Source organism: Mustela nigripes, chromosome 9 (assembly GCF_022355385.1).
Source record: "Mustela nigripes isolate SB6536 chromosome 9, MUSNIG.SB6536, whole genome shotgun sequence".
Lineage (NCBI taxonomy): Eukaryota > Metazoa > Chordata > Mammalia > Carnivora > Mustelidae > Mustela > Mustela nigripes.
This window is the reverse complement of record NC_081565.1, coordinates 73,223,858-73,244,954: the sequence shown is the minus strand read 5'-3', so window position 1 is coordinate 73,244,954 and position 21,097 is coordinate 73,223,858. Positions and strand designations below refer to the sequence as shown.

Here is a 21,097-nt window from a genome sequence, read left to right as displayed (position 1 = left end):
CGCAAGTTGTGTGTGCGCCTTTATAACAAGCACACTCACAACGACGTTCCTGAGTTGAGGGTCTGTGTGCCTCACTTCCCTGTAATATCATCTCAGAAACTGTAAGGCCCTAGGTGGAATGACTGAATGTGACAGGTGGTGGCTGGTGAGATGACAGCCGCCCCAACCCCCCACCCAAATTTCCTGTGTCCCTTTGATGAGGGAAACAAAGGCAAGAGAAATCCAGCCTGAACTAAATCTCCTAATCGCTGACAGTCCACTGAGGGGACAGCCCACTGATGGATACCTGAGACATGCAGAGCCTGACCTCCCTCAAGGAACTCACGGCTGCCTTGGTGCCTTAATGTTTATGTTTTATGAAAGACTAAAAATAACCTTATCTTAATGGCACTGAGCCCCTCAAGGACCAGAAAGCCTTGTTTCCACATTCACTGGAGACATACACTATCCCTAAACCCCTCTCATTAAAACGTGTGTGTGTGTATTATATATAATATATATATAGATAAATTATATATATATGTATATATAATCTCCTCATAATCCTGGTATAACTCTTTCTACCCATGGGTTCTGTCTCTGTGCTATAAGACAATTACCTTTTTGGACCCAAAAAGCTCTCAAGAATTCGTTCTTCACTCACAAACCCCAAAACATCCACATTTCATCACCTTGTGAGACACGGGAGTGGTAGAGAGCTAATTGGCTGAATCCGCCATATAAACCTGGTTGGCGGACACAACTCAGTCCTATTTTCTGGGGATGGAGGACTAGATGGATGCCTGCTTTCCTCTCCATCCCAAACCTTAGGACCATGTAAATCCCTGTGGTTAGGGACTCCAGGAAGGAGGACGGCCAGCTCCCCCACTTCCCCAGGGGACTAGCTGCTAAGGGTCTACAGAAAAGTCATGATATAAAATAAGGGATAAGTGAGGATTCTTGCAATCTTAGTTTATGGACTGAGATTCATATCCTCTGCTCAATTTTGCAGTTTTTTAACAGAAGGTGCTATGGAAAGCAGTGACCTTGTTCACTTCAGCTTCTTCTAGAAACTTTGCCCTCCAACTCACAAATCCAAAGCAGGACATCTGCCCCCTGCCCTATCCGACCCACATACATACCACAAAAAAACAAGCAAAAGCCCCAAACCCTGCTAGCTTACAAGCCTTTTCACACTGGGATAATTGACGCTGTGGATGGTGTTAAGAAAGTCCCAGGATGGGCACTGTTTATATTCCTGGAACATCAATTTTGCTCAAAGATTTGGTACAATATTTTTATGTTCAAAGAAACTAGGTTACATGATGGAGTAGAAAGCAAACTTTGTAGTTTAAAAAATGATGAAATTCCAGACTTCAAAGAACTGTCTTTCCTATAGGGAAGGGGGCCTCTTGGTTTCAGAACCCCATGGGGGTTCTTTTGAGAGGGATGCATCTGTGTAAAAGTTTGAGCAGCTCTGGCCCTGCGCCCGGCCTGGCTCAGGGCCTCTCCCCAGGCTTGCGCCTAGTCCCTAGGGATATTGCATTGCAGTTAATACCTCCTCACATTTCTAAACTCACAGCTTGTCGGCGGTGGCGCAAACTGAGAGCTAAAGTTTGATTCTAGCTCGCTCTTTTCATAGGAGTAAAGGGAGAATCAGCAACCTACAAGGACTCCCGGGAAGGGGAAGGGGGGGGTGCAATCCAGGTGTCCCGGGCTAGTGCCCCTCCCAGAGTCCTTGGCTGCCTCCATCCTTTCATCCTGCTGGAACTCCTGGCCTCCCGGCACGTGCGGAGAACCTCATTCCCCACCCACCACTCCCGGCCCATCCTTCACACGCCAGTTCCTTTCTTGGGAGCCCTGCCTCTCCACTGGAGTATCTGGGGTCCGCGGGGGAGCTCAGAAAAGCTTGGTGAATTAATAACTGCTGGCTCTGAAATATGCATCAGAACCCAGGGGTTAGTGAAGGAGAGGTGGCTGGATTGGGGAGCGATTTCCTCCACATCTTCCGGTGCGACCGAGAGAGAGGGGCTGGGGTCAAGGTTGGAGGGCGGAAACAGACTTGATCCAGGATGCAGAGGCACTAACTCACGTTAGCAGGGGCAGCCTTTTCCCGCCGCCCACGATGCTAGGGCGGGCACTCTGCGGAGTCCCAAGGCTGGCGCAATCTCCCGCGCGCCTTGCATTCATCAGAAAAGAGTTGAAACAGTACACGAGAGGAGGAGCAACTGCTCCTGGGCCTTGGCTGTTGAGCACGACCAATGGGGATGCGAGCCCCGTAGCGCGAACCAATTAGCGCAGGGCCTGCTCCTGCGCGGGCCAATGGTGGCGCCGGCTGGGCGCTGGGGAGAAGACAGATGGTCTGCGCCCGCAGCAGACTCGCGCCGCGCACGCTTCTCTCCGTTGTCCTTGTCGCCTACGCTGCCGCACCATGAGCGCCCCGACGCAGGTGGTCAACTTCGGGCCCGGGCCTGCCAAGCTACCTCGCTCGGTAAGTCCCCACGGGCGCGCGCCGGGAGTGGGGTCCGAGCGGGAGCCCGTGCTCGGGTGGCTATGCATCTTTGCACCGGGTCTTAGGATCCCTTCTCCCCGGTCGGAGCCCTCCGAACCCTCTGCGCCAGCGTGCACGCCCAGTTCGGGACCCTTCGCAAGTGGGTTTCTGGAAGAATGCGCTTGGGAGAAGGAAACTGGGCAACAGGACTGTGCAGCTGCCCCTGGCGCCGACTGCCGGCGAGCGGCTTACACGACGTGACTCACCGGCGCAGCGCACCTGCAGACTCCGGGTCTGCCTCCTCCGGTCCTGGGCCCGGGCGCGGCGCAAAGCAAAAAGCTCTCATCGCTGGGTTCGCCTTGCAGGGCACCGCTGCGAGCCAGGCAGTATTGAGTGGATCCGTGAATGGACACTGAGTGAATGGTGAATGGGGATCGCGCGTTAAACTGGAGGGGATTGCAGACTGGAGTCCCGCGCCTGACCTCTCGTAAGGAGTGTTTGGTTTAGCCAGCACTTGGGAACATTGCTTTTCAGAAATGTAAATCTGAAAGCCTTCAGTCCCGGCTTTCCTTCCTTGTTTTCCAAGAGAACCTTCCCTTCCCCCGCCTTTTTCAGTCGTGCTTTTAATTTTTTAATTATTATTATTATTATTTTAAATTTTAACTGGATTGACTCCTAAAGGCATTCGAGTATTCAAATTCTGGTAGGCTGTGGGCGGCCAGCCCAGTTTGCTTCACTTTGTTTCGGAGGAAATGGAATGATTAAATTCTCCCCGGGGCCACGACCAGACTTTTCAAGTGCAAGTGGAACTCACTCCCTGCCTTCCTAGGCCCCTAGCCAGGTTTCAGCTCCTCCCCCCAAACGCCCATTCTCCTTCCCACATCATCTTCAGTCCGCCCCCGCCCCCACCAACTGTGAAGAAGGCAGTTTGTGGTGTGCCTTGATTGACAAGCTGCTATCTCTGTTGTTATATTTTCATTTTTCTAACCACATTGACTCTGATACTACGTTGTAGCAACATGGGGCTTAGCCAAGTGCTTTACAATTATCTATTGTTGAACAGAGTAGAAATCTCCCTGGGATAGAGCCTCTTCTGTGTTGTAAGAACAGAGAATCTTTAACAATTTTAGAAGGGAAAGGACTTCGTGCTTTCCTAGGGGCAGAGCTCATAGAAGTGGAAAGAGCAAGGCTTGGTTTTTCCCACTTACTGCAGCCTGTTTTAGGCGAAATTCCTTCCCTGCTTAGAGCTGTGCAAGTGTTTTTTGTACCCTCCTCAACTTTGTCTTTTCTCCGTGGTTTGGAGCCTTCTGAGTATTTGTTCCCTGTGCAATTTCTTTCTTTCTTTCTTTTTTTTTTTCCTTTAAAAGTACTCTCTCCCCTGTGGGGCTAGAACTCAGGACCTGGGGATCAAGAATCTCAACTTAGCCAGCCAGGCATCCCTCTCTGTGCAATTTCTTATGCCTTTCTTATAATGGAAGTTGACAGTTATTTCTTACTTTCTTGGGAAGATTTTTCTCCTCAGATGCCTTCTCTGAGGGGTGAAGGGGTAGGAGGAAGTGGCAGATGTTGCTTTTTATGAGTTTTGATTTGATTTGATTTGATTGTAAGGATTAGAGAAGCTTTTCAAACTTTATTGCTGACCGAGACCACAATGAGAAATATATTTTACAAAATGACGAAGTGTATGTATAATTAAAGCCTTATGAAATATTTAGCCTAAATAACTATGACATACATACTTTTTGTACTGTGTTCAATGCTAGTCTGTTCTATTTAGTATTGTGACCCATAAGAACGATTGCATTCTGCAGTTTGAAAAAATAAACTCCACTGGACTAGAGGGGCATGCTTTTTGGGTAGAAGTCTTTAAAACTCTTTGTAATGATTTGGATCCTAAACTCATTTCAAGGGATACTGCCTGTAAGAGAAATCCTGTCTTAAACGGGTTCAAAGATGCCTTTACTATCTGTGTTCACCAAAGAAAGGATTCGTTAAGTGTGTTTAATCGGCTAGTGCTGATAATAATAATCATCAATAATAATAATCATCCCATAGTTTGCAAAACCAATGACAAATACTTTTTTTTAATGCTAGGTTTTAATATTATTATTGTTTTTAAAGATTTTGTGTATTTATTTGAGAGAGAGCGGGAGCATGAGAGGGGTGAGGGTCAAAAGGAGAAGCAGGCTCCCTGCTGAGCGGGGAGACCCATGCAGGACTCCATCCTGGGACTCCAGGATCATGACCTGCACCAAAGGCAGTCGCTTAAATAACTGAGCCACCCAGGTGCCCTATTATTATTTTTAATTAATTTCTACACCCAACATGGGGCTTGAACTCACTACCCCAAGGTCAAGAGTCACATGCTCCACAGACTGAGCTCGCCAGGTGCCCCAACAATGACAAATTCTTAAACTACCCCCCCTTGCCAGGAAATCTTTTGTCTAATTCTTTATTGTTAAATGTTGTATTTCAGACAAGTTGCCATCCAGTTTAGATTGTTTTGTGACATCTGATTTAGTCTGTCTTCCAAGGAAATTTGATGGCAGGATGCTTCTACAGAGAGCTTGTCTCACCTGTTTCATGTATATTTTTAGAGCTTCCCCCCTCTCTTTGCATGTTACGGCAGTTCTCACAGACACAAAGGTAAGGCAGGGGAATCCGTGCACACATCTCTGAGGATTTTAACTTGCAGCACCTATCTACACCCTCTTTTTCCCTATCTGCCCCTCAATTTTTTTTTTTTTCTTTTTTTGAGGGAGAGAGAGAAGCAGATTCCCTGCTGAGCAGGGAGCCAGACCCTGAGATCATGACCTGAGCCTAGGGCAGATGCTTAGTCGACTGAGCCACCCAGGTGCCCCTGGATTATTTTAAAGCCAATCACAGATATCATGTCATTTCACAAAAACACTTTTAGCATTCATCTCTGATAAGACTTTCTATCTGTCTTCTTTAAAAACAAATAAATAGGGTGCCTGGGTGGCTCAGTGAGTTAAGCCGCTGCCTTCCGGCTCAGGTCATGATCTCAGAGTCCTGGGATTGAGTCCCACATGGGGCTCTCTGCTCAGCGGGGAGCCTGCTTCCCTCTCTGTCTCTCTCTGCCTGCCTCTCTGCCTACTTGTGATCTCTCTCTGTCAAATAAATAAATAAAATCTTTTAAATAAATAAATAAATAAAGGATTGGTGTTTTTTGGTTTTTTCCCCATCGCGTAGTTACTTGCGTTCTTTGCAAGTGGTAAGTGTAACTGTGTAGCAGACTTGTCTGGGGAATCTGGTTTTTCCCAATGGTCTTATCTTGATCGTTAAGGGTTGTCTTAAGAAAAATTATCTATTTGATTTTTTTTTTTTTGAATCTAGGTGAATTCTTTTATCTAAGTAAATTCATTTTGGGAAAATTGTATTTTAATATCAATCACATGACATAATTTCACACTTAACTTGTGTGTAAGTTGCATCAGCAGGGCTCTGTGGACTGGCTGGAAGGAAGGGGATTGGCTGTGGGGGGTACAGAAGTTTCCAGACCTCACAGGCTCTGTGGGTAGACTCCCTCCCTGATCTGATGTCCAGAGGCAGAGCTCTGGGCTGAATATTCAAATCATTTTATTTTCTCTTATTTCTTCTAGGTATTGTTAGAGATCCAAAAAGAACTATTAGACTACAAAGGAATTGGGATTAGTGTTCTTGGTAAGATTCACTTTTTGACTTTAAATATCCAGGTTCCAACGAGAACTGATGAAAATCCATCTGCCTTGAATTTTCACCTCTGTCTCCTTTAGGCCTTTGTAAATATATTTTTAAATATTGGTATGTTTGATAGAAACCTTTTAAAATTTTTTTCTAAAGGTTTTATTTAATTATTTGAGTGAGATAGAGCATGAGGGTGGGAGCAGCAGAAGAGGGAGAGAGAGAAGCAGGCCCTCCACTGAGCTGGAGCAGGGAGCCTGATGTGGGGCTTGATCCCAGGACCCCAGGATTACGACCTGAGCTGAAGGCAGACACTCAACTGACTGAGCCACCCATGTTCTCCTAGAAGCAGTTTTGAAATCAGCATACTGGTGAGGGGTTCTTGCTTGTCCGTTTACCACTTCATGATTTCTTTTGCTATTATAGTGTCCGAGATCAGAGGATGCTGAACATACGCATCCCAGGACTCCAGCCCTCTTTTACTGAACTTGAAAATGAACCTAGTAAAAGTTTAAAAGTCTATAAGCCTTTGCTCACATCTTGCACCTTAATAATTGCATTAAGTTTCTCCTTTATCATTGAGGAAGGGGCCCTTTGAATTTTAAAAATTTTAAATTTTAATTTCCTTTTTTTGGGGGGTGGTAACTCCCAAGGATGCACAATATGGAGAGATTATAGGGTTAACTGTAGGATCACTGCTATTAAATTTTGTTCCTGTGGGGTTGGTCCCAGCCACGCTGGGGTTTCTGTGCAGTGAGAGCCACAGAGTGGAATTTTGTGCTATTATTTCTATGGGGCAGTCCTTGTACATGGATTCATAATTGTGAGAAGGATGTTGAGAAATCACAGAGACAGAAGGATGAATTAGTAAATGGCTCATTCAATGAGTATGCCGCTTGAAAATCATTCTGTGACTAGAAGTCTCCAATGTTTACAATTTGAAAATTAGTTTGGATTTTCCCCATAGACGAAGCGAGACTTGGCCCACAATTTGAGTGCAGAATAACTGAGTTTTCCCTTTATCATCTTATTTGCAAAGTGTGTAGCTACTTCTTTTTCTTTTTTTTTTTTTTTTTTAAGATTTTATTTATTTATCTGACAGACAGAGATCACAAGTAGGCAGAGAGGCAGGCAGAGAGAGAGGAGGAAGTAGGCTCCCTGCTGAGCAAAGAGCCCGATGCAGGGCTCTATCCCAGGACCCTGGGATCATGACCTGAGCCGAAGACAAAGGCTTTAACCCACTGAGCTACTGAGGCGCCCTGTGTAGCTACTTCTAACGTTACTTCTGTGTGATTGGTTTTAAACAGGAACTTTTTTTTCTTGTTATTTATCTTTCCTTCCACAGAAATGAGCCACAGGTCGTCGGATTTTGCCAAGATTATTAACAACGCAGAGAATCTTGTGCGGGAATTGTTGTAAGTTTAAAATTTTAAACAGAGTCATTACTCTTGGTTGATAATCTGTATATGTGAATATCTGTTAACAATATTTACTTGGCTGTGTGTTAAAAATATTTCATAGTTAAAAATAATCTTTTGAAGAGTTTTCCCAAACTCACTGAATTAGTATATGCTTTTTATTTGTTTCCCATCCTGCGTTTGTGTTTTTATTTTAATTTGTTTGTTTATTTATTTATTTATATTTTTATTTATTTTATTTTATTTTTTAAGATTTTATTTATTTATTTGACAGAGAGAGATTATAAGTAGGTAGAGAGGCAGGCAGAGAGAGAGAGGCGGAAGCAAGTTCCCCGCTGAGCAGAGAGCCCGATGTGGGACTTGATCCCAGGGCCCTAAGATCATGACCCGAGCCGAAGGCAGCGGCTCAACCCACTGAGCCACCCAGGCACCCCTATTTATTTATTTTTAGAGGGAGAGAGGGGGAGTGAGAATCCTAAGCAGGCTCCAAGCCCAGTATGGGCTCCCTGCCAAGCAGAGAGCCCGATGTGAGGCTCGATGCCACAACCCTGAGATCATGACCTAAATGGAAATCAAGAGTCAGATGCTTAACTGACTGAGCCACCCAGGCACCCCTGTGTGTTTTTATTTTAAATGGTGTTTCCAATGATTTGAAATCATTATATCTAAGAAAGATTTTTCAGGATTAAAAGGGATTTAAATAACAGAGAAATGGTCATCTTGGTCAGTGTACTGGTTCTTAAAGCAAGAGCCTCATAGTACCTGTTCAGTCACCTGCCTGTGGGTGGGTATTAAAAAATTCAAGTACAGGGCCGACCATGCCCAGCTGAATCAGAATCTCTGTAGAAACTTCAACTTTAACAGACTCTTTGGGTAATTTTAAGAGCTCTTCACTCCAGGAACTTCTCAAATGATCCCTCTTAGCTATCTGCACTACTCTCCTTACCCAGAGGAAACCTTACTCTTAAATAGATTGCTGTTTAAGGGATAGATTTATATACTATCTAAGTATAGTCACATAAATGTTACAAATGCGGTAATCTTTAAAAAAAAAACAAAACAGGGGTACCTGGGTGGCTCAGAAGCCTCTGCCTTCGGCTCAGGTCATGATCTCAGGGTCCGGGATCGAGCCCCACATCAGGCTCTGCTTGGCAGGAAGCCTGTTTCCCCTCTCTCTTTGCCTGCCTCTCTGCCTACTTGTGATCTCTGTCTGTCAAATGAATAAATAAAATCTTAAAAAAAAAAAATAAACGTTTCCTGCTCATAAAACTAGTATATATTCATGGTAGAAAGTTTAGGAAAAACTGAATGTCACAAACTAAACTGAAATTTTCCATAACCCCATCTGTCAGAAGTAATTATTGTTAACATTTTAAGGGTGCAAGTTTGCATGATTTCATTAACACGATTGGAATTGTACTGACTATTACTTTCCTTTTGAACTGCCTTGATAAAAGTCTTCAGGTGGGGCAGGCTGGTGCCTTTTTTTTTTTTTTTTTTTAAGATTTTATTTATTTGACAGAGAGATCACAAGTAGGCAGAGAGGCAGGCAGAGGGAGAGAGGGAAGCAGGCTCCCTGCCGAGCAGAGAGCCTGATGCGGGGCTCGATCCCAGGACCCTGAGATCATGACCTGAGCTGAAGGCAGAGGCTTAACCCACTGAGCCACCCAGGTGCCCCGGCTGGTGCCATTTTTGTGAGGAGCACTAGAGCCCAGTGCATTGTGGGTGGCCAGAACCGGTAATCATTTGATTGGCGCCTCACATGGGTTGTGCCTGTTGGGTTCCATGTCATGTTCACAGCACAAGGCCATCCTTCATGGAACAGGTATTTGGATATTTGGAGCCCCGGCCCAGAAGATGTGGCATTTGACCCGTATGGCTGCAAGCCTCTTGGGCCCGGACTTCCAGTTCACTTTCTGGGCCTATCCTTTATTTTCCTAACCAAGTGCCTGTCTTGTGTCCCTGTACCTGGGCCTGTGTCTCGTGTCCTTCCATCCAGGTGTTGGCCTGCTTATCTGTCTGGCGTCTGAATAACATAAACCTGGAACAGTGCCTTGGGCTGCCAGTCCTCAAGGCTGCCGAGTACCTCGTGTTTTAGAGCCTCCCAGTGCGAGCTGCCTGCTAGCCTACATGATCGCGGGCAGATGGGGTTCAGGACCAGATACTTGCACACCACCCATTCAAACCCTCTCACATTGCCCTGCCCTTTGGTACTCAGGCCTCTGTGCTGGACCTCTGTCCCCAGCCATCTGCCTTTGTTCCCAAGCTCTGAGCTTCCTCAAGGCTGGGGTCCAGTTTCCATGGCCTAGTCCCTCTGGGGCTGGCCTTCTACTGCCTGCAGCTATTCCAGAAAACATCTTAATTTTGTACGCCGGAGTAAAAAGATTTTCACTGGTAATCTCGATGTTCATCAGTATGTGATGACATGCTTAAGCCTAACACATTATCTCAGATCCTTTGCTAGGGTCCACTTGGTTCCTGTAAGGGACCAGCACATGTCTGTTTTTAGGACTTCTGGTTGCAGAAGCCCAACTCTCAGCGGAAGAGGAAATGTATTACCTCGTGTAACTAGACAGTGCAGGAGCGATTAAGGAGGAGCTCAGGTGATGTCCAGGAATGTCTTTTCCTCCATCTCCTGGCTTTGCTTTTGGATGTGTCGGCCTCACCAGATGGCCACCAGTGGTTGCAGGATTAGCTAGTTTATTCGTTCCCTCAATAGAGACCATTCATCTTTTCCAGAAGTTTGAGCGAAGATCTCAGAACTGAACTCCACTGGCCATCTTAGCTTGTGGGCTCATCCTCTGGAGTCAGGGTTGGCCACCCTAGAACCGTGGGGACTGAGTGATAGCAAGGTGATTCCCTAAAGGAACAGCAGGGTGTGACTAGCTTCCCTCCAAAAAGTACCCATAGGCTTCCACAGGGAGCCCGAGGAAGGGCTTTGGGGAAGGCAAAGCAGGGCTGGGACTTTACCACATTTCTTGTAGTATATCCACCCAAAGTAAAGTGCTGGTAGAGCCTCGCTCATTCTTTCTTTGACCTTGTGTGTTTCTGTTTACTGTCTCCCACGCTTCTGCCCAGAGCCATTCCAGATAACTACAAGGTGATTTTTGTGCAAGGAGGTGGGTCTGGCCAGTTCAGTGCTGTCCCCTTAAACCTGATTGGCCGGAAAGCAGGAAGGTGTGCTGACTACGTGGTAACGGGCTCTTGGTCAGCTAAGGCCGCAGAAGAAGCCAAGAAGTTTGGGACTGTGAATATCGTCCACCCCAAACTTGGGAGTTACACGAGTAAGTGCTGGGATCTGAGCTCTACAGTGATAATAGAATGTGAACAAATGCTGCCGAGTGGGTGGTCCCTTTTCAGATACCTGGTTATCCCTGCCCAGGGCAACATGCAGTTTTTAATTCCTTCTGGTTGGTAGCTGATTTGATACCATTTAGAGTGGATAGTCTCCCTTGTTAAGATTACTAACTGGCTGCTACAGAATGAATATTCTTTTTTTTTTTTTTTTTAGTGTTTGATTTATTTATTTGACAGAGAGAGATCACAAGTAGACAGAGAGGCAGTCAGAGAGAGAGGGGGAGGGGGGAGGGAAGCAGGCTCCCCGCTGAGCGGAGAGCCAGATGCAGGACTCAATCCCAGGACCCTGAGATCATGACCTGAGCCGAAGGCAGCGGCTTAACCCACTGAGCCACCCAGCCACCCCAGAATGAATATTCTTTGATTTACTCAGCTGAAAAACCTATGGCTGATTTGGTTTTAGGTATGGCTTGATCAAGGGCCCCAGTAATGTCTGCAGGTCCTGTTGTCTCTCCCGGTCTCCTCTGTGATGGCTCCACAGTCCCTTCCCTTTTAGAGGATGCTCCTGGCCTTATATTTTCCCAAGTGTCAACGCCTTCGTGCAAGCATTCCCAATCATAGCCTCACATGTCCTGTGCCCCATTCCCATTCAGTCATGTGGCTGTGGGTGAAACTGACTGCACCCGAATTACATGGACTGAGTTGGGGCGACTGGAGCCCCAAGAAGGAACTCAGTGGACATAGGGTGGATGGATACTGGGTAATAGGAAAAATTTCTACCATATCATTCTTGAAGATTAGTTGCCCCCAACAACTGTCAAGAGGATGGGATGAATCATCCTTTTAGGTTGTTGATGGGGATTATTATATAAGATGGATAGGGTGGTTTCCCTTGGGAGGACTTTGCAGTCAGCTTTTCACAGCTAGGGGAGGGCTGTCCTGCCTGGCCATTCCCATCTACATGAGCAAAGAAGAATGAAAGCACAGACTCTCCACCTCTTTTTCTGTGATAGAAATCCCAGATCCAAGCACCTGGAACCTCAGCCCGGACGCTTCCTATGTGTATTACTGCGCCAACGAGACCGTGCACGGAGTGGAGTTTGACTTTATCCCTGACGTCAAGGGGGCAGTGCTGGTTTGCGACATGTCCTCAAACTTCCTCTCCAAGCCAGTGGATGTTTCCAAGGTAGAGTGTAAAGGGGCCAGGTGGGGGAACCCCTGTGTCTTGGATTTCATGAGGGCATTTTAAGAAATAGGAGAACAAGGAAAGGCCCAGAATGTCTTGGGCCAACAGAGACCCTGAAGCCAAGACAACTCACGATGCCCTGGCTGCAAGTTCCTTGTTTATAGTAGTTTGTCGGGACGTGTGAGTCTTGATGGGTTCCACCTTGTGTTAATGATGGCCTCACAGAGTCACAGGGAGTCCTTGGGAACTTCATCTGCCTTTGAGGGTGCCTCTTAGGAAATGTTTTGGTCAATACACTGGGAGTAGCTCACTGACTTCTGGGGAAGCTGCAGATGATCCAAGCTCGGGGGATCTGGGAAGGGGCTCCCCCTTACCTTGAGCCCACCTCAACTCCAAGAGCATCCACAGGACACGTGGGCTTTCCAGGCGGCACGTCAAGGCGGGCAGGGGAGCAGTGCCTTCAGGTGCGTGCCGTGAGGGCGTGTAATAACTGTAAAGCATTTAGAAACAAACACACTCAATGGTAGCCTGCCTTTTAAAAAATATATTGTGGTATAATACATATAACATAAAATATACTGTTTTAACCATTTTTGCATGTACAGTTCAGGGGAATTAGGTATATGAACACTCTTGTGCAAATATCACCTCCATCCGTCTCCAGAACTGTTTATCTTCCCAAACTGGGACTTTTGCCCCTAAAACTGTAAGTCCTTAGGGCTCCCTCAGGCCCCGGGAGCCTCCACTCTCCACATTGGACTTCTCCAGCTCCCTCATAAAATGGTACTCATGCAGTATTTGTCCTTCTGTGTCAAGTTCATTTCACTTAGAGTATGGCTCAGGGATAGCCATGCAGTGGCTGGTGTCAGAACATCATTCCTTTTTAAGGCTGAATAATATTCCATGGGGTGGTTCTCCCACGTTCTCTTTGTAGCTTGCTTTTTATTACCAGATCTGTGCATTGGCAATTCTCAACAATGCTAACTGTGACATGCTCCCTTCCGGGCCAGACCCTCTTCCCTCGGACTTGGGATGCCATTTGCTGTTTAGAAGGATTTCATGGGGGGAGGTGGGAGAAGGCTGTGTGTCTTATAGGACAATATTTTCTGAAGTTCCTTTAAGCTAAAGGTTCATTTAGCTTAATTTCTGTTTGCTAAAATTTCTTCTCAGGTAGCTTGTCTATTATTTCTCAGCATCTTCTGAGTGTCCTTTTATGCAAACATGAATACATTAAGAATGGTTTCTTTTGGTTACCAGGCACAGTTAGCAGCCTCATTTTATTTTGTTTTAAATTTTTAAAAAGATTTTATTTGTTTATTTGAGTGAGAGAGAGCGAGGGAGTGTGCCCACACTAGCAGGGGGAGGGCCAGAGGCAGAGGGAGAAGCAGGCTCCCCGATGCGCAGGGAGCCCCATGTGGACTCGATCCCAGGACGCAGGGATCATGACCTGAGTCGAAGGCAGACGCTTCACTGACAGAGCCACCCAGGTGCCCCAGCAGCCTCATTTTAAATACTGGTTTGGGTGTAGAAAGGAGGTATACAGAGCGAAGGTGAGTATGTGTAAGATCTTTATAGAGATGCTCAGACTAGCCCCTTGCTGGTGAGAAGGACCACGCACATACTTAACCTGCAGGCCCCAGACCTGGGGAGGACAGATGTGCTGTCCCAGATGGAGATGCCAGTAGAGAACGGAATGCACTTTGAGCAGAACTGGAATAAAATTGGTTCCTTGTGCTTTGGACAGAGACCAGGAAATGGGGCTACATGTGTGAAAAATGGCCGTGTGTATCTACAATAGCATGTCTTCTCTTGCTCAGTTCGGCGTGATTTTTGCCGGTGCACAGAAGAACGTGGGCTCTGCTGGGGTCACCGTAGTGATCATCCGCGAGGACCTGCTGGGGTTCGCGCTCCGAGAGTGCCCCTCGATCCTGGAATACAAAGTACAGGCTGCAAACAGCTCCTTGTACAACACGCCCCCGTGCTTCAGGTGAACTCTGGTGGGGGGTTGGGGGGCGGCAGGGGGCAGGGGACTGATGGAAGGGGTCTCACTGTTTCCCATCAAAGCGGAGACAGATAGCTTTTAAGGTAGAGAGTGTTTTCATGAACCAGTGACCTCGTAGTTCAGACATCCTATCAGGCTTCTCTGCCTAGCTCGCCTCTCTCTCTCTGTTAACCTTCTGTGCACTGTCAGATCAGTTTTTCTTGCCCTTTCTTTTTGGGGGTGGTGTTTTGTTTGATCTCCATAGCGTTAGTGGTTCACCATTAACCCAGACGCTCTCTGTAGATGAAGTGGCAGGCTTGTATCTCAAACAACCGGTGAAGCTTTGGAAAAGGACTTTGAAAGGCCAGGCCTCCCCCGCTTTCTTTTCTTGCCCTGCTGGGCCTGCCCGAAGCTGGCCGCCGTGGCAGCAAACATACTGGCTTGGAAAAAACACCATTCTGGTTTTTCACCCAGTCTGCAGGTGCCCTGTAAGCTTGGCTTCCCATTAGCCAAGTGAGAAAATGGTGTTGAAACACATTCAGGAAGAGCAAGCCCCCTCTATGCCCCCCATGATCTTTGAACAGCTGGCCTTGGATATTTTGTGAAAATCTTGTGACACCTAGGATTTAACAGTTGCCTGGGGGATTGTAGTGCTCACTGGCTGTGTGACCTTGGGCAAGTCACTTAACCTCTCTGTGCAGCCAGTTCCTCCAGGAGTAATAACAGTACCCTGCCAACTGGGTTGCTGTGAGGAGAGAACATATATGAAAAGCACTTCATGGTTGGCACTGGTGATTATGCAAGCTAGCTGCTGTATTACTATTATTGCTGTTTGTCTCGGTGTTAGTTCCCAGAGGCTTGGCAGGGGAGGGGAGAGCCACAGGGCAGATAATGGTGTAGAATGCCGACACTTTATGTGTGTGACCCTTTTCATCCTCCCAAGCACCCTAGGAAGTAGCATCCATTTTGCAAGCAAAGAAGCAGAGGCCATACTTGGAGGACACGGCAGAGCTGGGATTTGAACCCAGGTAGTCTGGCTCCAGATCCGGGGCCTGTATACCTTGTACCTTCATGCTCGCCACAAGTGCAGTTACCAGAGTGCATTTATTTGTGTCTGAAGGATCCCATGTTAGGAGACTAGGTCACTGTTAGAATCTAGCTCTTCCACTCATGGATTTTTCTGTGGTGGGTGGAAGTGTGGACTCAGGCTGGGTCAGGCCGTGGTTCCATCCAGGTTGGGATTTTGTCAGAGCTCTCCCCCACGGGGCTGCCTCTAGAAAAATCTCCCAACTACTTGGCTATAGCAAAGAAAGGTGTTGTTTTTTTCAAAGTTAGATTTCTGATGGAACTTTCTGCTGGATTTCTGCACAGCGGACAGGGATGCACAGCAGCTCATTTGTGTCTCCTGCTTTCCTCAGGGAATGGGGTGTTCTGGTGCTTACTCTCTCGGTCAGCTGTAAACCCCACTCTGTTTCAACATGGTTGAAAGGGTCTCTGAAATGCCTATTAAGGGTGGGGCAGCGGCACTTGGGTGGCTCAGAGGGTTAAAGCCTCTTCCTTCGGCTTAGGTCATGATCCCAGGGTCCTGGGATCAAACCCCGCATCTCAGCGGGGAGCCTACTTCCTCCTCTCTCTGCCTGCCTCTCTGCCTACTTGTGATCTCTGTCTGTCAAATAAGTAAAACCTTAAAAAAGGGGGGGGTGGGGCAGTGGGGCTGAATCACGACCCCATCTGTCCTGTCTCTGGGGGTTCCAGCCAGTGAAACAACCAGGGATCACTGGCCAGCTTGGACACGGGAACTGGTTGTGCTGAGCTGTGATGGCACGGGAGCAGGGACCCTGGGGAAGTGGCTTAGATGCCAAGTTGCACAGTGACGGGGGTGTTTGTCCCCACCCTGGGGCCAGGGCCTGGCTCGTAGTTAGGCGAGGCTTTCAGGGCAAGGCAGGGGCCACCATGGGCTCCAGGAGGAGGCGAGGAGAATGTTGTCCTTGAAATGTGTCTTGAGAGCTGGCAAGTTCAGATTGGAGGAACGCCCGGAGGAGCTGGGGGAGGGCACACCCTCTGCTACCTTCTGTGGTAACTACGAGTTGCTTGCTGGGAAGCAAATTCTGAACGCGGCAATGAATATGTTAAAATGTTGTTTGTTAATCTTAGAGTCAAAAGTCAGCGGTGAAAAGTCAGTGAGAAAGCAGGTCAGTCTGTCTAATAAATATGACAATGATAAGAGATAACAAGTTCTGGAGTCAGACCTAGACACGCAGAGAGAAAGGGCTCCTTCCAGTGGCTCTCATGGAGGGACAGTGCCCTCCCAGCCCCTCGCAGGCATCAGCCCCAGGTCAGCCCCAGGCCCGGACCAGTCAGGTCAGCTGGTCACCTGGTCGCCTGGGGGAGGGTGGTGTGGTGGGTGGTAGGGGGGGGAGGGGGAGGGCGGGCACTGCCTCCCCAGAGCTTTCCTGCCCTAGGGGGGTTGCTGAGCCAGAAACAAAGGCAGACCAGAGTAGTGTTCACTGAGACCACCCCAGGGCAGGATTGTTAAATATTGATTAGAATGGTGGAAATGGAGCAGATGAAAGAGTCTGGGTTAAACGCTTGCTGACCAAGACCCCCACTGGGTGTCGCTTTGCTTTCTTTAACCCTGAAAGAAAAATAAAAGTGTGTACAATTGAGCAATTACCTTAAATCTATGATACGAAAAACTTCAGATTCACTCATGGTACTTAAACACTCAAGATTAGAAAATTACAGCTTGTCCAGTGAGAATAAGCTCCAAGGTAGAGAGGGGAAGATTCGTGCCACATTCTCTCCCCGAGTTCTTGAGGGTGAGCTGGTAAGGCAGCCCAAAGGCTTCCGAACTTTGTGTGACACAGAAGCCCTTGAAAAGGCCCCATATTTGAAAAGAAGCCTTGATTTACTTATGCATTTTCTTTTAAAACCAGAGCTGAATGACCACAGGCTCTGGGCATTTTGTGCGAACTGGGCTGGGTTAACGGGCCTTCAGGGCCTTTACGTAATGGGCCGTAGCCCTGAGCAGTGAATTGGGGTGGAAGAAAGGAACACGTGGTCATTCTGTTTTCCCCCTTTAGTAGATCACACTGGAGCCCATGAATGAACAGGCAATAAGATGCCTAAGCTTCCCTTCTGTCCCCACAAAACAGTTATATACCACAACTAACTGAACCTGTGAGTATTTATTTGTTTTTGCTCTAGTAGGAAGTAAGTAAAGTAACCACGAAGAAACAAAATAACCCCATCATCTCTCAAGCCCACGTTTCTCAGTAGAGTAGGATCGTGGGGCTGCCTCAGGGCCTTAACCTCACTCACCATGAACCCCAGAGGCAGATATGCCTCTGCAGTTAGATTCTTCAGAACAAAGAGCTAGGAAGAGTTTTTCCCAAGGACTTCCTGGTATGCTTTTCTCTTTCCTTTCCTTTCTCTTTCTTTCTTTCTTTCTTTTCTTTCATTCATTCTTTCTTTCTTTCTTTTTCTTTTCTTTTTTTAAGATTTATTTATTTGAGAGAGAGAGAGTGTGCACACTTGTGGGAGTGTGTGTGAGTGCGGGAGGGGCAGCTGGAGAGGGGAAGCAGACTCCCCGCTGAGCATGGAGCCCCACGGGGGCTCAATCTCATAACCCCAAGATCATGACCATGAGTCCGATGCTTAACCGACTGAGCACCCCCCGGGCACCCCTGTGCTCTGCTTCTGAAAGCCTCAGCACACAGAGTACATTGTATTACTTTAAAAAATTAACGTGTTCTTAACAAAGGTGTCTGGAGCGAGCAGAAACTGCTGGGGTAGCCGCTGTTAACTGCTGTGTGTCTGGGCCTCTGCAAGTACCCAGAGCCATGTATTCTGCAAGTGGAAATTTACCATATGGACTGTTCTGTGGATTCCTTTTTTTCTCCCCAGCAATATGCCATGTGCAGTATACTCTTATACTCTAATACAGCTTACATGTCTGCCTTTTTTCTTTCTTCCCCTTTGAGGTGCTGTATGGTATTCTGTGGATCTCCTGTGGTTTATTGAGTTACTTATCAATAGGTGGCTTTAGATGGTGAACTTGCTGCTGTGTGAAGCCGGTGGCGTTTTAGAAGTAAAGGGAGAAATCAGGCATGTTCCACTGATGTGTGGGGAGAATTGAGGTGAAGTTGCACAGCTGCGTAAGCATCAATGTCCCCTGGGTTTTGAAGAGTTTGGATTGTGTGGGGGTAGCAATCTGAGTTAATCATGAATGAGAAGCCTCAGGGAGAACCTGCTTCTTTCTGAGGGGTCAGCCTCAGGCTGAGGCCTCAAAGGAGGCCCGGGGCGGGGGCTCCGGGCAGCCATCCAGTGAAGCAGGGAGGGGGCAGGGGTGGGGGTAGGGGGTGCTTTCTGCTCATTGGCTGCTCAGATCCCCAAGATCAGCAGGGCGGGGGCGCCTGCAGAACAGAGAGCCTAGGTGGCTCAGTGGGTTAAAGCCTCTGCCTTCGGCTCAGGTCATGATCCCAGAGTCCTGGGATCAAGCCCCGCGGGGAGCCTGCTTCCTCCTCTCTCTCTGCCTGCCTCTCTGCCTACCTGTGATCTCTGTCTGTCAAATAAATTAAAGTCTTAAAAAAAAAATCAGCAGGGCGTGTGAGCTTGAGTCTGAGCTCAACAGCCACAGAGAGGGAGGTGTGTTGGGGGGCTGAGGACTGGCTGGGTTTGGGGGCCTGCCCTGGGCCTTGCTGCAGCCTTGAACTTGAGTAGTGAGAAAGCAGTAGGGGAATTCAGGGTCACAGGGCTATGGGTAGAAGCACAATGTGGCCTCTGAAGAGTAGTGAACTGGCACACATGGCTCTGCTTGGATCACGGGGCAGGGTTTGTCGGGGAGTGAGCAGTTTGGGGTTAGATGGGAATTCCAGAGCATCTTCCTGAACAGAGCGGTGGGCGGGCAGCATCCTGTCTGGAACACACATGCACACGCCTGTGCCATGAAGCTCTTGTAGCCCCTGCACTTGGCAGCTGTTTCTGGGAGGTTTGGTGCCAGCCAGGCTGCCCCACGAGCAGGGGAGGTCATGGTGGGGGTCCTGGAGCCCTTCCTGAACCAGATGCCTTGGTTACTGTGGAAGGAGCTTGGGCTTTGGAGTCAGAGCAACCCGGTTGTAATGTTGGCTTTATCGGCCACTTAATGGGTGATCTTGGCCAAATTAAGCTCCCCAAAGCTCAGTTTCCTCATCTGTAAAATGGGCTGTTGGTAGCTCTGACCTCAGGATTATTGTGATGAGCGAAAGGGAGAACAGCTAGCAGGGCGCCTGGCCCCATAACAGATGTTAGGAAATACTCTGGCCTCTTTCTTTCTCGTTGTCTCTCTGATTCTCAGTCTCGATCCAGAGAGCTACAGCTGTGGCCCCAAATTACTCAGGGACTCTTCTCTGCTTCCTTCCTTCCTTTTCTGCCACTAGCTACTGTTTCTCATTCCTCAAGCAGGGAAGCCTCCGGAACGCCTTTTTTTTTCTTTTTTTTTTTAAAGATTTTATTTATTTATTTGACAGACAGAGATCACAAGTAGGCAGACAGGCAGGCAGAGAGAGGGAGAGGAGGAAGCAGGCTCCCTGCAGAGCAGAGAGCCCTATGCGGGACTCGATCCCAGGACCCTGAGATCATGGCCTGAGCTGAAGGCAGCGGCTTAACCCACTGAGCCCCCCAGTCACCCTCCAGAAAGCCTTTTACATGGCTTTGGGTGCCCATTGCTTACCGAGCAGCCTGGCATTGACTTCCGCTTAACTTCTGGGTGTGGAAACACCAGAATCCTCTACCTACCAGGTTGAGACAGTGAATGAACTGGCCAGAGCCTCAGACTTCCCCTGACACCAGCTTCTGGCTGTTAGAGTGTTTTCCAGATCCAGTGATCTCCTGCTTCAACTTGTCATGGTGGAAAGAGCCCCGTGGTGTTAATAAACAAGGTAGCTCTTGTCCAGGGGTTAGCATCCTGGATCGTCGCTGGGCATTGACTCCTGGCAACTCAGTTTGCACAGATTCCCATGAGGGGACTGGCTTTGTCCCACCTCTGGAGAGTGCCTAGCTGAGAGCTGGTCTTCATATTCCCAGCTCAAGAGGATGGAGTCTCTTCCCTTGGACACCTGTGTTCCTGTCCCTACAGACTTTCAGGCAGGTGCACTCGGAAGAGCCCTTGGTACCTTTTTAAGAGACGAGCTTTCAGAAGACCATTGGGAAACCACTCACCGCGCTTCAACACTGTGTGTGTTTGGTTTAAGTTTTGGGGGCTTCGTAATGAAGATGGCACTATCTACACTTGTGTGACCTAGCTACCAGGTGCTGGACCCTGCGCTAAGCACTTTCCCCAACCCATCTCCTAGTCTCTCTTCTCTAGTCCTCTCGGGCCCCGAGGTCTTACGGCTGGCAGAGTTGACATTCTGGCTCAGAAAGGAACCCTCCCAAGTTTCACGAGCAGCCAAGGGGCCGTGGCTCCTGGAACCAGAGACCCAGATTCCGCCCCGCCCCTTTTCCCATCTGCTCTCTGTTTCTGATCATTGCTTCTTTCTGCTGGAATATTGACTTCATTTTCTCAGATGAGTCTCCTTCAGAGACTCACAATGTCACCAACACACAGGTCTGCGTCTCTGTGCTCACTCCCAATCAGAGAGTCCCAGGGAGGGCTCTAATTGTCCCAATTAGGTCCCCAGCCCTGCTGTGAGACCAGGGGACAAGGGACCCAGCTGGCTCTGCCTGTTGGGTGGGGATGGGGTTAGGAGGATCAGGGCAGCTAAAATGCCAGGTGTCCCCCATAGGGAGGTAGGCCTCCCTCTTTCCAGGTGGGAAAGCCAAGGTTGGGATTCCCAAGGTGAATAACCCTGAGTGGTCTTCTTAGTTAGTGGCAGCAGCCGTGGAACTAGAGTCAGGACTGACTCTGAGCCTGGGCTCCTAGTGTCTTGCCACACTGCCTCCCGCCAAGTAGAGGGCCTCATGGGAGGGCTCAGGGGTAGAAAAGCTGAACGCTGCTTCAGGTCTCCCACAGCCACGGAGTCCAAGTCATGGACACAGAGAAATAGAAAGTAAGTGAGTGAATGGTACAAACTATGGGATGG

General features: G+C 48.1%; 1 protein-coding gene across 1 annotated transcript in view; it reads left to right on the top strand.

Annotated features, from left to right (window-relative positions):
• The first annotated feature begins 2,325 nt into the window (after nucleotides 1-2,325).
• The window catches only part of PSAT1 (phosphoserine aminotransferase 1), a 28,839-nt gene continuing 10,067 nt past the window's right edge, over nucleotides 2,326-21,097 (top strand). Inside the window, exons 1-6 of the mRNA XM_059411811.1 lie at nucleotides 2,326-2,470; nucleotides 6,094-6,154; nucleotides 7,500-7,569; nucleotides 10,651-10,856; nucleotides 11,883-12,055; nucleotides 13,873-14,042. Of these exons, the coding sequence (XP_059267794.1) occupies nucleotides 2,411-2,470; nucleotides 6,094-6,154; nucleotides 7,500-7,569; nucleotides 10,651-10,856; nucleotides 11,883-12,055; nucleotides 13,873-14,042 (740 nt within the window). The 5' untranslated portion in view covers nucleotides 2,326-2,410. The remainder of the gene's footprint in view (nucleotides 2,471-6,093; nucleotides 6,155-7,499; nucleotides 7,570-10,650; nucleotides 10,857-11,882; nucleotides 12,056-13,872; nucleotides 14,043-21,097) is intronic.